General features: G+C 44.2%; 1 protein-coding gene across 6 annotated transcripts in view; it reads right to left on the bottom strand.

The window, feature by feature from the left end:
• Positions 1-12,145, bottom strand: part of RPAP1 (RNA polymerase II associated protein 1) — a 46,622-nt gene extending 34,477 nt beyond the window's left edge. For 5 of the 6 annotated variants that reach the window (XR_010389411.1, XR_010389412.1, XR_003258475.2 and 2 more), the window contains exons 1-7: positions 12,074-12,145; positions 7,917-8,195; positions 6,751-6,899; positions 6,117-6,209; positions 4,601-4,781; positions 2,289-2,465; positions 8-214 (exon numbers count right to left, since the gene is read on the bottom strand). Coding sequence is in view for 3 of the 6 variants with exons in the window: in XM_026095763.2 (XP_025951548.2) it covers positions 8-214; positions 2,289-2,465; positions 4,601-4,781; positions 6,117-6,209; positions 6,751-6,899; positions 7,917-8,106 (997 nt within the window). In the remaining 3 variants the exon portion in view is untranslated. The remainder of the gene's footprint in view (positions 1-7; positions 215-2,288; positions 2,466-4,600; positions 4,782-6,116; positions 6,210-6,750; positions 6,900-7,916; positions 8,196-12,073) is intronic. The other variant, XM_026095764.2, reaches the window with a different exon arrangement.
• Between the last annotated feature and the right edge of the window lie 2,461 nt (positions 12,146-14,606).

Genomic DNA, 14,606 nt, shown 5'->3' with positions numbered 1-14,606 from the left:
TTTTTACCTGTGATCTCTACTTTTGTATTTTCTTCCTTCATTACAGATTCTTCCATGTCTGATCCCTCTATGGAAGGAGACGCTCCTACACCGCATTGAGGCACAGGTACAGTTTCCAAAGACTCCTCCGGTCTGTCCTGCTCCTTTTTAAATTCCTTTTTCTGGCCTTCGTTACCATCACGTCGTGACTTTAAGAAAGCAACTAAACTGGAATCTGCAAGTATTGACAAAGAGACAGACAGAGAAGTGACAGGAAATCTCAAAATACTTCATACGCCCAGCTCCTGCTATTTATGTTTTAGCCTTTTCACTTCCATTCCACATACCCTCTCTTCTGTGCCAGCTGTCACTTCTTTTCAAACTGAGGCACTTAACTACTTTCTGACCTCTTGGATCACATAAGCTGGGGACAATTGACTGGTGAAATGACACCACAGAAAGAGCTTATAAAAGGCTTTCAAGGTAAAGCAATGACAAAAGTTCTATTTATTCTCTTGACTTACAAATGGAAACAGAATTGTTTCTTTCCCCCCACTGCTATTGGAAAGGTACATCTATAGCAGACTATTCATCATGGCGAGAATTCTGGTCCGTGATTTATAGGCTGAACCCAGGTCTGACAGTCTGCCTACCCTGCCTACAGATTGCTCAGTGGCATCAATCCGAAGGCTGCAAGAATACATAGAAAGGCATCACAAAAAGAATTACCTGCTCTGGTGAATTGCACCAGAGCTGCAGTCTGTGGTCTAGATACTAGCTTAGGAGGGGGAGATTTCTTGTCCCTTCTGAACTGACTTCCTATCCCGACAATTAATTATGGTCTGACAATATCTAGAAAACGTAAGTGACCATTCATTTTGGAGGCGAAGGAGAATATTTGGAAGGTGGTGGTATTTGAAGGACAGATAATATTCCTGTGACTCTAAAATAGGACAGTGTCAGAATATTATAATCTTACTTTCAGATCTACCACAGATATTCCACATTTTTTATGGCAAAGCACATTTTCTCTTTGCATTCTCCATCTAGAAGCCAGTGTTGGGATGTTTATGCCAGAGATGAACAGGAAGAGCCTGTGCGTTTTGTCTAAAGTGTACAGAGATCCCCTGATAAACCATGTCAGAGACGTGAAAAATAACAATTAGAATATAACAACTACATTGATTATTTATTCTTTAGAGGACAAAGGACACAAGTTATTCTCTGTACCTGAGAGAAGCCACTCCAAGAGGAACTGACATCCATGTCTCTGAAACAGTTTAAAGAGGATGCATGGATCTATCCCACACTAGTAATTGCTGCACATTCTCCTTACAGGCAAACAGAAGAACCAGCAATGAGGTCAAGATAATTAATATCATCTGTAAGCTAAATCCACAAGGGACTTATGCATCTGAAATGCCATTCATGCCTGAATTTGATGCTAGAGTACCTCAAACGATGAGAATTTCAAAATCACTTGTCTGCCACCTAAATCTGTAAGTGCCTGCTTTTCCTGAGTATGCAAAATCACCGAAACCAATGCCAGGAAGCTTTACAGGTCCTATCAAACATATTACACCCAATGTTCTCCTCCATCCTGTCTTCAACCCTCACTGACAGGTGTTCCCAAAGCACTATGTAGACGAGACTCCAAACTAGAGACCAGACCCCAGCTAGAATGCCTGCACCCAACAGGCAGAGGATGAGGACACTTACTGAAGCAGTGTAAGACTAGTTTTAAGATTTTCATTCTGTCCAATATAGATTTGAACTGAAATCTCCCACAAGCCATGCTTCCTCTGAAAACTGACAGTTTTCTAGCAGTCTGGACCAAGTACTGGCAGTACTGACAGTTCTGGCTGAAGTTTTAGGTACTTCGTAAGGAAAGACATGAGGACTCTCTCACACTTCAGCATTGCTGTGGCCATCTTAAGGATAGCTTTGTTTTTTTATCTGATCCAATGAATTACATCTTAGGATGACAATATGTGCACATGTAACCAGGTATGAGGTGTGCAAAGTAAGGGACTGCATGGACAATCTCATCCCACAACAAAGGGGAGACAAGACTTGGTCTTAGACTAAGCCCTCTCTCACTGAGGCTTAAGCTATATTAAATTTCTTCACACTTCATTCACAGTCTCAAGCTACTGACATGATAAAGAAACTAGAAGATCTCGATATGCAATGTATGGGGATCCCAAGCTCTCATCTTTGACCTATGAATTTGGTGAGACTTCAGAGCACCTACATGTTCAGCTTTAAAACTTCCATGCCTCTAGGAGGATTTGCCCCAGGAAACATACCCAACTGAGCCAGAAGCCTCTCTTGCTCCTGCAGGATCTCTTCCTGGGACATGGATCGCAGCTTCTCCAAGTTCTCCTTGTGAATAGCCTGAACTTCCTGCTCGCTCTTTTCGCTTCCAAGACCCTCTCCCATTATAACACAAGGCCGCTGAGAGGTCAAGAAGTCAACTGTTTTATCTAGAAGATCCAGCAATGAAAGTGGTTAGTGATTTAAGTGTCTACAGCCTTACCAACTCTTCTGGATTTTGTCATCGTCAGGACTGCGCAACTTCATTTTTTCACCTTATTAGCTGAGTTAAAATAAGCGTAAAGAAGCTCAGTTTAGCTTGAACTAAAATTAAAATATTTGGGCTTTCATCCCATGCCACAATAAAAGACCATTTCCAAAACAACATTGTTTCTGTAGGTGTATGCAGGGTGGGGGGAAAGGTATTTTGTTTCTTTAAAGCAAAGCAATAGAAAGAAAGGGTAAGCTTAAGCATAATTAACAACAGATGGGTCAGGGCATTCTTCTGGTTAGTGAACGCTAGATTCTTTCTCTGCCATGGAGACCTGAACTCACATCTTTTACGTCAGCTGAACCATGACCTAGTAAATATTTGCTGAGCCAGAGAATGAAAATTATTCTGTAATCCCATTTCTGTCGTGATACAAGACCCATTCTCTACTCTATAAAATATTCAGCTACTTCAGAAGCCACAGCTTAAGGTGCACACCAATGAACAGAAAGCATCAGGAGCTAACAGATAAATTCTGCTACACAGGCATGTTTGCCTCTAACTGTTATGCATTCACCTTTAAGAGCTGAACATATTACAGGTTCAGGTTCCAGCAGGGGGCATTTTTACTACCCTGAGCAAAACCAAGTCTTCTTCATCACCTGATCTAAATCCTTTTTTAAGGGCTCATTCCATTTAACTCTAGCAGCAGGACAACACACTGCTTTTATCAAGCTGAGAGTGAGCTCCAGCTGGCCTGTAGCGCACTGTAAAAGGACCTGACTTCACATCTTTATTATTGTTTCCACCCCCCACATCAGCTCCATACAGTGACATGGAGCATCCCAAGGAACCTAGACCAGTCAATCCTGAAAATACCAAACCTCTGTTCAAACAGGAGTGACCACATTCATCACAAGATCAGTAATAACTGCTGTGGAAACAACATCAGACAACTCTTGTGTATTGAGCAGGAAGAGGTAAGGGGACGTAGCGGCTTGAATTCGCCAAGCTTCCCGCTACCAACAACTGAGTTGGGAGTTACCAGACAAATGCTTTGTTACTACAAGAAATGGAGCTACTTCTAGCAATCCTCCTGCAAATCCTCTGCCCCAGAAATTTGGCGGAGAAGGCCAAGCCATTTTCTGATCCCTCTGGGTTTTAGAAGTGTTCTTCTCTTCCTTCAAGAGGACCACAGCTGCAGAGCTGTTGTGTTTCCCTTTGGGATATCTCAGACAGAGGTATACATGCACTATTGCACCAGGGTACATAGTAAGCAATGTCAGACAGGCAATAGTTGATCTGGACAGTGAATTTGTGTATGCACAGCATGGCCTGCTGGGAGTTTTGTTGCTGATGCTCTGACAGGGATCAGGGCTGACAGAAACCTTAGATAAATGGGAAAAATCCTCAAATGCCACCTGGCCTCCATTTCAATGCGGAAAAGAGGATGTCAGGGAAAAGCCCGGACACATGGTAGTCCTAAGCAAATAAGACTACCCAAGACAAAAAAGCGTGGAGATGGTGGTACCAGTTGAATTACTTTAATTTTTCCTTGTCACGTCGCTGTCAGACAAATAACTGCTGGAGGCGGCACTGACTCATCAGCACTGCCTCGCAGCATTCCTTACAGAGCAAAGCCACAGGCTCATTGCAGAGGATGCAGTGATGGAAGACTCAGCTTTCAGCTTCTGGGTAGGAATAAGAACCCATATCCTAGAGATCTCAACTATCGTCATCAGGCACAAGGAAAAGAATCCCTCTCCTAAAACTGGGGAAATCATTGAGGAAACAAGAAAAGCTTTGCATGTGGCAACCAGAAGGGACAAGGAGGACAAGAACCTAAAAGAAAAATCCATTTGGTCCTGTGTGAAACGAAAGGAAACTAGTGAGAAAGCTGACCCAGTTTTCAGAATGCTGATCTGGGTCTCAGTTTCAAATCTCTGTCACACCATGGACATTCCAAATGATCTTGCAATCTGTAAACTGAGGACAATAGCGCTTCCCTAACTTAAAGAAAAGACACGCAGAACTTGTGGCGATTAAGGCCATGCAGATATGGTAGGCTGGATAAGCAGAAGCTCCTTCACTTACCATCCCCGAGGCTGGGGAGAGGTACCTCTCCTATTGCTCCCTCAGGACCCAGGGCACCCACAGTAGCTGATCCTATTTGCACATGCTCAGCAGCAGAGGGAGCTGTTGCTGCCTTTTCAGCAGCTCTTCTTGCTGCAATCTTTTGGGCAAAGATGCTTTTTCTTCCAGATCCCACCTTCACCTGCAAACAGGGAAATCGCATGTCACCACTCTCCTCTCCAGACTCCCTCGCAAACATGTCACTAACAAATGTATAGAACTGATCCAAAAGACATCCTCAAGTTGGACTTTCAGACATGACAACAGAGAAATTGCTGGCAGCCACCTGCCCTTTTCTGTGCATGTGCTATTCCTTTTTAGCATATGGTTTAACGCCAGGATAGCAAGACAAAAAGCAAATGTTTTTGCTGCCAAAAGAAAGATGGTTGATTACAAGCGAATTCAGGCTAGGCAAATACACCTAAAATATCACCAAATACAACAGTTCCAGCTTTCCTGCTGGTTGGGAACCCTGCACGGCTGAATATTTTGCATTTCTGAGGATAAATGGGGCTGTACTGTACTCACCACCTGCTTGGAACTGCCTTCTTATAAGGTGATTAGACCACAGCAGGGTGAAGAGATTTATACAGTAAGAAACGAGCAAGTGATGCTAAAATAATCCAGACTAAATTCCTGTGCTGCTTGCCTAGGCAAGGCTCTGAACAGCTCTTGATGGACAGGAAATCCAAAGCAGACTAAGCAAAAAAGACTCCTGCATGTCCCCAGTCCAGAGAAGAAGCCTGAAAGGCAGCCTGAACATTTAATAGCTTCTTTGTGCACCCTACATCAGGTAAATAGGACTAGTGGTTTTAAAAATTATTACTCCTTCTTTCAAAAAAAGCTGTCCTGCAAAATAAACTATCACTTCAAAGCAACCACAGCTATCAATCACATACTATTTCCCAGCACCTGACTCCCATTCAGCTAGTAGCCCATGCTGCTACAGTAACTAGACTGATGAGAGCAGCCATGACTTCCAGATTAGCAGCTTCAGAAGAAATTTTGTGTCAAAACCCAGAAAGCAAGAGATATTGGTGCAACTGCACTCAAATGTCCTTCCAGTAGGAATCAGGTACAACTTGAGTAAGCTAGACTTACTCAAACCTCATGGGCTAATTAGTACAGATTGTTCCTCAGTGGAAAACAAGATAGAACAGGACCAGTTCTACTACAAGAGGGCAGATTTGATCTTCCTCACCAAAGTCAGCTGAAGGCATTGCTTTTCTTCCTAGGCTGACAGGATTCCAACATGATTTAACTGCAGGGTAGGGACTGCCTACTTGATGGCAGTTTGGTAGGAAAACTTTCTCCTACAATGAGAAGGCAATGCCAGAGATACGTTGAGCCAGCTCCTAATTTCCAGCATGACAAGTCACTTATTTAGAGCCCTACCACTCATCACACATTAGACTTTGTTGTGGGGAAGTTTTAATAGTTAATGAAGGTAGTGTAAAACAGCCACTCACACTCTTACCTCACTTTTTATCTCAGAGCGGTGAAATGTCCTAGGAAATGGATCTCCACTTGGCACTGGAATGGTCACTATTACTGCACTCGTGTCTCGTTCCTGCAGATGAAAACTCAAACCCTATAGAAAGCACCACTATAGCCAGAAAAGTTTAATACAATCTACCTAAGAGGGGACTGAAAGACTCTCAGCTCTGCAAGCCACAAGCTTTCTGTCTACATGGCTGTCAGGCTTAGAACACCTTGTGCTTATTTACAGCGAAAGTAATGTTATCTTCTAAAAGGCTCAGCTGTCAAGCTCCAGATATCAAATAAAGGAAAACCTGGGCCAATGTAGAGCATTCCCTTCAGAGAGTCCAGAATTTCACCCAAATCCACACTAGAGCACATGCTTGCATGCAAACAGTGTGACGAGTAGGCAGACTGGTCTGGGAAACAGATTCAGGCCCATGTTTAACTGACACAAAAATATTCCCTGAAAGCTCTTTCTTTCAAGGTGCTCCAAGACACTGGCCTACAGTGCTACAACTGCTTCAACACATTGTAGAAAGAAAAAGCAGCAACAAAACCCTTCATCCTTGTCCCCTGCTCAGTTCACAGCATTCAGAAACACCAGAGCATCACATAAAAGACAGACATACAATAATTTTGCTGAAGACTGCTGTGATGTGCTGATCATGACTCTCCAGTCTTCCCTCTGGATCTTCATCCTCGAAGCAGATGCGGGCACTTTTGTTCTTGGACTTTTTTGGAGGAGCTGGAGTTAGAGCTGGGGGAACATCAGGAAAATCTGGGAAGGGGAAATAAAAAGAAAAAGAAGCAGCCAAGTTGTTCACGTGTAACTATTGTGCAATAGGTACCAGACCAAGGGCTCCCTCATGGCACCTCCTTTATTGCTTTGATGAGAAACAAACAAGATGAGGAAGCAATAAGACAATTAGAGTCCTCTGTATCTGACTTGTACTGGATAATGGAGAGCAGCATGCTCAAGATTTTTATTACTTATGCATTGGCATCAAGGTATTTTCAAAGAGCTGCATAAGCAGAGAAGGGTACTGAGGCCTAACTGCAAGCATGAAGGGAAGAAGCAAGGCTGTACAGAAACTAGATAGTGTCCTTGCAGATCATGCTCAGGCACAGAAAAGCACATTTCTACTGCTGGCTCTGAACAGTTAGTGACTTGTATGACTGTAAGCAAGTTAAGGCCTCCTTTTCACCATCTATAAACTGGGGTCATATTTCCTTACCCATAACCAAGCATTGTGGGGTTTAAATGTTGCTTTTAAGAAAGCACCTTAAGCTTTTGAGACTATTAAATACATGAAAGAAGCATTACAGTTATTGCTGGAGGAAGAAAATAAAACTGCAGGAAGGAATCCTGATCTGCTGACTGAAAGCTGGGACTGTTAGCAGAGCTACAGCTCAGAGACATTGAGAACAGGATCTGGATAGAGGGCAAAACAAGCACTGAGACAGGGACAGCATAATCCAATGGGTGAAAGTCACAACAAACATCTCTTGCATGGAGGTTGGCAAAGTACCACAGGCAGGGGATAAACGTAGAGAAAGGCTATATGTGTTGTAAGGGCAACCCCTGTCCCATGCTGGTAAAATTGGACAAGAGCATTTTCCAACAGGGCTAAGAACAAAGAATACTGCAAAGAGGACACAAATGCAGGGCAAAAGCAACAGTGAGTTGAGACAGAATGAGGAGAAGGGGAGAAGTACTGAGGAATGAGGAATGGTGAAAGCAGTGAGGGGGCAGAGAAGCCTAGTAATTCAAAGAACCCCACCCAAAGGAAATTACCATCCAGCATGACCACATCCTTGCTGTCCTGCAGCGAAGGCCTCTCAGCATCTCTGCTTCCTTCCTCCCCCTTCCTCTTGTCTGCTTTATTCACGATCTTCACTGCAGGTGATGCTCTGGCTGCCAGGAACTGGTTTTGGAAGTGCAGCAGGTCTGCCTCGGACTCCCCAGGCTTCGGTCTTGACAACATCCTGCCTTCTTGTTCTTGCAGCCTGGCCCAGCGTGCTTTCACATGGAACCTACTCAACACATGGAAACCTGGGTACAGAACTGGATTTCCTGGGGAGATGATGGGGTCAGAAGGGAAAAGCCATTCATTTTTGTCCCACTCTACTGTTCCTGTACATGCTGCAGCAGCCCAACTTCAGGGTCACCCCAGGACACAACTCATACCAGAGCCCCAGACAAACTGTTTACCTTGTTCCTCATTGCCAAATAGCATGCCACCAGACAAGCCAGCAGCTGGTCTACTAGCCAGTTGGGAGCAGAATGGCATTCATCCAGCAAAAAGCCAGCCAACACACATATCACTGCCAGAAATCCAACAACACAGCCTTGGATTTGCAAAGCCACAGAAGCATCTGGTCCAGGACAACAAGCTTGACTTACTCCAATATCGGCACCAACAAGGAGAAAGTAAGAGGCACAGTCTCATGCAAACCTCCTCCCTCCATTGCACTGTCTTCTCAAGATCTTAGCATTAGCATCTCTATCACAATGCAAGAGCCTGTCACACAGACATGGGCAACGTGCTCACTCGATCACTGTTTTTAATTTCCTTTGCACTCAAATCTCCAAAGTGAAAAAAAGTTCTCTTCCTTATCTAGTCCTCCTACTCTGGTTCTCTCTCACTAACCTCTTACTGGCAAAGGTTATGTTATTTCGAATCATTTTCACTGAATGCTCAGGCCAGTTCTAGGTTGAAAGTTAAGGGTGATATTTGTAAATGCTTTTACCTCACTGCATATGAGAACCTACTGGGGAGGCAACTATTCCACCTCCCATCATCTGGACATGAAAATACTTGTGAATACTGCTGCCCACCCATCATTCTGTGAGCCTGGGATCATCAATCCATTTCTTACAGGCAGCGAGTAAAGTGTTTGCAAATACATTTCACACTGATTGAATGACTGATCAGTATTAGTGCTGCAGACTTGACACCCTCCCACACTTGGTATTTTGAAATGTTTTGTACATATTTGATCTCTTCTACTTTTGAAAGACCACCAAGAGGACTCAAAAACTATTTACTGTGAAGTTGGAAAGGGAAGCAGATACAGATTTTTAAAACTAAGATTACCCTCCATATGGGTAGGCTGTACACAAGATAAAATACAAAGCTTGGAAGTGAATGTGGCTTGATCTCAGACCGAAACAGCGTTCAGTCACTGTGTAGGCACAGCCACTGCCCTGAAACCAATGCTTTGTTTCTTTCTCATGCTATTCTTATCCTTTGTGTAAAATATTTGGGGAATATGAGGTAATTCATGAGTCTATTAGCAATCTTCCTTGTGGGAAGGATGCTAATACACACATGAATTACCTCATGCAGTATTTATGACCCACTCTTGGAATATTTATACTGTCTTTAGGGATCTTATTTTGCCAATCATTCCAAGGGCACTAAATTAAAAAGAAATCCAGGCAGTGTCAAGCTGCTTTTTTAAAAATCAAGGGCTTAGTGTAAAACCACTTGTCACATGAAAGCTGCTGAAATACTATTTCCTGCCCCTAATTTTGTGCAAAAAAGTAGACAAAAATGTTCAGATTTAAGTGTTTTGTGTACCAAAGCAAAGTGGATTTTCAGAGAGTTTGAGGTTTCCAGGGACTCTATTCACTTCAGCACCTTAAGACTGCCAAAACAGACCTCTTCCTCTGATGCCAGCATCACAAATTAGTTGTCCAGTTTCAGACATCTCAAAACACTGGGCTTAATGAAAGTCATCAGCTCTAGAGTCCCCGCATAACAACTTCCATTTATACTAAGTCTAAGCATGGCACAGCCAGCAGCAAGGGGAACTTCCCGGTACTCTCCTAACAATAAATCCCTCTCTCAGCACACAGGGGAAGCTGCCTGCCTTCTCAGCTGAGACTGTCAAGGACTTCTGTGGAACACGGCCAGTAGTGAAGGGATACTTCACAGCAGGAAGGGAGGTACGCACCCCACTACATTAATCTTGCTAGTGTCAGAGAGAGGCTTAAAACAACACAGAAACACCTGGGTTGTCACTGCAGTTCTGACAGATGTTGAAGAGAAGGCAGAAATACACCCCTGCAGCCCACCTCCCTTCCAACTGCACAGCAAAAAAATGCAACTTTTGCAGACAGCTCCTTGTTTGTGCACTCCCATCTTAAGCACACCTACATGCTCTTTATTTATGGAGCTTTCTGCCAAAACAGGGGCTCCAATAATCACATTTCAGTTGGTGAGTCCCCCTTCGATATGCAGAAGCCACATGTGTCATGCCCTATCATCATGGCTTCAAAGCCCAGATGAGGATGGAACTGAAGCTACCAGAGGTAAACCACTGGGTTATAAGCAAAGCATGTCACTAACCTTTCTGTAATAAAACTCTTCAACACATGAAAGCCCACACACTTGTCTGACTCTCCGTGTATTACTTACGTCACTCCAAAAATATATAGAGCCTTGAAACGGCCTTCATTTGTCTAGAGAATTGTCAGGCACAAGCCAGCCACACAGTCACTGTCTAAAGAACTCAGATGTTGCTCTAGGAACCATGTTCTCAAGATCACCTCTCCCTCCATGTGGATATAAAGGCCACGCAAATGCAAAGAGTTTTAAAATGGTAATACAGAGATGGCCATTATTTTGGTGCACAGACATAAAAGTCTTAAATGTGCTCCTACCATGTTCTAACTGTGTCTACCACTTGGCTGCACTCAACCAAGGCCTTTGACTTAGTCCTTCTGCACCCCAATGAGGTACAGATTGATTAAATATGTACGGTCACTTGCAGACAGAGAGAACATAGTGAAAATAGCCTCCAGTGAATGTGGAGAAAGGCACATTTAGGAAGTAAACTATCTAAGCACATAGCAACACTTACCTGGCCATCATTAAGCATAATTCTTATCCACCAGTGCTCAGAGAAAACATTCAAGAAACTTAACACACTACTGATCATCAGCACTGACTCCAGCATCCTATGGTCTTTTTATCTCCAGTCTTGCAACTGGTTACTTAAAAGCTCAACTGCACACCTTCGCTGTATGTACAGAGGGATCACCACCTAGCTAACACACCTAACCTGCTGAGGATGTTGGCCTAGAAATGCATATACAGGATCAGAAGTGCAGAAAAGTGTCATTCAGCATTCTTAGCTACTTTGCAAAATGGTAGGTCTAATATTTGCATTATGCTCTTTCACAAAAATGTTTTCTGCACTTGACAGTGTAATGACTAGCAGTCTAAAATATCTAGACTTGACAAAAAAGTGCAGCAACTTTAATCTGGTATAGAAAGGGCAGGTATCTGCAGAGATGCTCCTCACAGAAGGAAAACCCAGGTCAAATGCTGCAAGAGCATCTCCTCAGAGAGGCTCTACAGCTTTCTTTGGTCGTGTAATACTCAGTAGCTGTTTCTTTGACTTGTCAGGCACATAACACCTGCATGCATATAACACGTTGCCTTAAGAAACACTAGTGTCCCCAACTTGCCTGGTCAATCTCTGCAGAAAAGGAGCCCCCGCACAGCGCAGAAATAAAGTTAAAAGCAACAAGCGGCTATTAACAAATTAAAGAGCCGAATTGCCCTGAAGCAGCCGCAGTGCTCACAGGCCTTCACTAGATGAGCTTGAAACACACGCGTAGGCCGGCCCGAAGTGCCGACACGCCATTACAACGGCCCGCGCCCGCCGAGGGGGACCCCGGCAGCACAGGGCCCGGCGGCAGGCGGCCCCGCCGCCGGTCAGCGGCTACAGGCACCGCTCCGGCGTTGGGGCGGGGGGGGGAATGGAGAGACTCGCCGGGCCCGCCGACACCTGCCGCCGGTTAACCTGCCGTTACGGAACCGCCCCCGGGAAGGGGCGCCCGGGGCCCCGGGGGTCACGGCCGCTGCCGCCCCAGCGCCCCGCCCGCCGGGGAGGCCCCCGTTGCCAGGCGACGCGGGAACGGCCCGCGCCGCCACTCACCTGCACGCGGTTCCCGGCTCCCGCCGCCAGCACTTCCGTTCTGCTCCGCAGTAGCTACTTCCGCCCAGCTATAGCGTCACTTCCGCCCTCCGTTGGCCGGCAGCTCTTCACCGGCGGGGCGGCGCCATTTTCCCTCCCCTCAGGGCTGCTGTCTGGAGGCTGCCATGTCGCCTCCCTGCGACAGGGCCGCCAGCCTGCGCGGCACCCCTGCTGCCGCGGGAAGGCGTGTGGGGCTGCCTGGTGCGCCTGGCTTGGTGCTTGTTAAAGAGCAGTCCTGTCACTGAAGTGTTTCCCCGAATCCGCTCTTGATTTAGACTACCTAAATTTAGATTTTCCCAGGCATTTTCCTTCGACATAAATATAGGGTACCTGCCTCAAATTGCGTGTGCCTGCCTGTATAGAAATACATCGAGTGTACAATCTGTTGTGTTTTATTATTAGAGGATGCTGATGTGCCTGAGACGTATTTCAGGAGAACAGATACTTAAAACTACATAAACATAGCTGTAATTTATTATTCAGATTTGATTATTCATGGATTATTGGTATATGTCAAGTAATAAAACTGGTAGGAATGCTGCCATAGCTTGCAAAAGGAGTGATAGTTGTTATTCGTTCCAGTGCTTAGTCACTTTTCACTGACTTTTCAGTCATCTTTTTTACCTGGGAGATGGCTTCTGTGGGTGTGATTATAGATACAGATCAAAAGGTTTTGATGAGATCAGCCCACTGACTGGGAAGGACCAATCACAGGTGCCTTAATACTGTAAGGAATATAGCACATTCTTGTCTACTGGGTTTTATTACTCTTTTAATCCCTTCGGAAAGGTATGATATTACAGCAAAACTACAGCCAGATACAGGTTTTATTTATTATGATTATTCAAAGCACTTACATCTATATAGAAATGAAGATCAGCCTTCAGGCTGTCAACAGACAGTCTTAAAAACAGTGTTAGTGAACCTGGGTCACAATGAACTTGTACAAAATGGAAATTCTCCTTCACATTGAAAACGCTGGCCTAAAAACATCTCCCTTGGCTGTAAGTCCCGCAATGAGCAATACTGTTCCTAAGATGGTGAAGTCGAAGACTGCCCTATTTTACATCTTTAAGCGTTTATTAGAAAGTAGGAACCGCCAAAACAACGTGAAGATACTCAGTTAGACCTACTGACTAAGTAGCCAAAAGTGACCCTGATTCTCATCTCATGATCGGATATTTTTCTACCACCTGATTCTGGCCCAGGTCTTTCTCTTGTGTAATACAAGAACGTTGTGGCTGCTCGGCCTGGGCAATTTGAGTAGTCACTACCATTATGTCTGATAGCTGTAGGTGGCCCTAGCAGGAGGGATAAATGGAGCTGCTCTTAATTATATCTGTAGATTCCCAGAAGAGGAAAGACACTCAGGAGTCTTTGGAGTGCCTCTCTGAGGCTGCCCTGCCAGACTGCAGTTCATCTACTGACATAGCTCTGCTTTGCATTCCTTAAAGGAAATGGAATCAAATTAAAGTCGAACCTAGTTCAGGGATAATGGTGACTGCTGATAAGTATAATGCCCAAATTTCCATTTCACTGAAATCAACTGTTACCCTTCCACCACCATCTGCCACTTAGTTTCATCATTCCTCGTTTCTACTGGGATATGCTATTTTAGGATGGAAGAGACCATTTGAAATAATCGCTCAAGTTGCTTGTAGTTAAACCTCAAGAGCAGTAGTTTCTAGTCCTTTGTCCATGAGACCATCTAACATTACTGGTGGCTGAGGACTCTGTTGCTCCCACAGGCCTGGCTGACCAGAAGTGAGAAGTTTAACAGTCCCTTTGGTGCTTGCTGGCTTCAGTGTATTGGTGCTTGTGGGTCAGCGAAAGTTGTGTAAAATGGCTCTAAAATCTGTTGGAATAAGTGGATTATGCCTCTGCTTCAGGCAAGAAGTAGAACTTGGATTTTAGTTTACTGCAGTTTATCTTTAGACTGGACAAGACAGCGCCCTTGATTTTACAAAATTGGCAGTTACACAGTGGTGTGGGTATAAGATCTTTGGCCCTCTGAGGCTTTGCTAGTGGGGAACTTCAGAGCAATTTGCCTTTGACTCTGATAAAGACATTTGGGTTGGGTTATCTGGATAATAAGGCAGGAAAGCTTTGGCATATATTAACTGGTTGTACTAGAATATGTTTGGATTAAATTATGAGACTGTTTACAAGTGTTTATGAGGCTGAGCTGGACCCTAGGGAATTTAATAATTATTTGTAACATCAGTTTGACCTTACTAATGTTGTTAGTATGGAAATGATGTAAATGAATTACTACTCAGCTGGTGGAAAAAAAATACTCTAAAGCTGTTATAGGATATCTGACCCTATGTATCTTTAATTGAATATGTAAATAAAATAGTATGGGTCATAAAAGGGCGTGTCTGAGTTACGATTCTTTGGAGTGGTCCGCTATTCATCTTTTCCTCTTGGAGCCAGGAGATGTGTGTATGAGATACATAACCAATTGCTAGCAAAGTTTTGTTTTGCCAAACAT

The sequence above is a fragment of the Dromaius novaehollandiae genome, chromosome 5 (genome assembly GCF_036370855.1).
Source record: "Dromaius novaehollandiae isolate bDroNov1 chromosome 5, bDroNov1.hap1, whole genome shotgun sequence".
Taxonomy (NCBI): domain Eukaryota; kingdom Metazoa; phylum Chordata; class Aves; order Casuariiformes; family Dromaiidae; genus Dromaius; species Dromaius novaehollandiae.
Note: the sequence above shows the minus strand (reverse complement) of the source record. Positions and strands in the feature narration are given on the sequence as shown.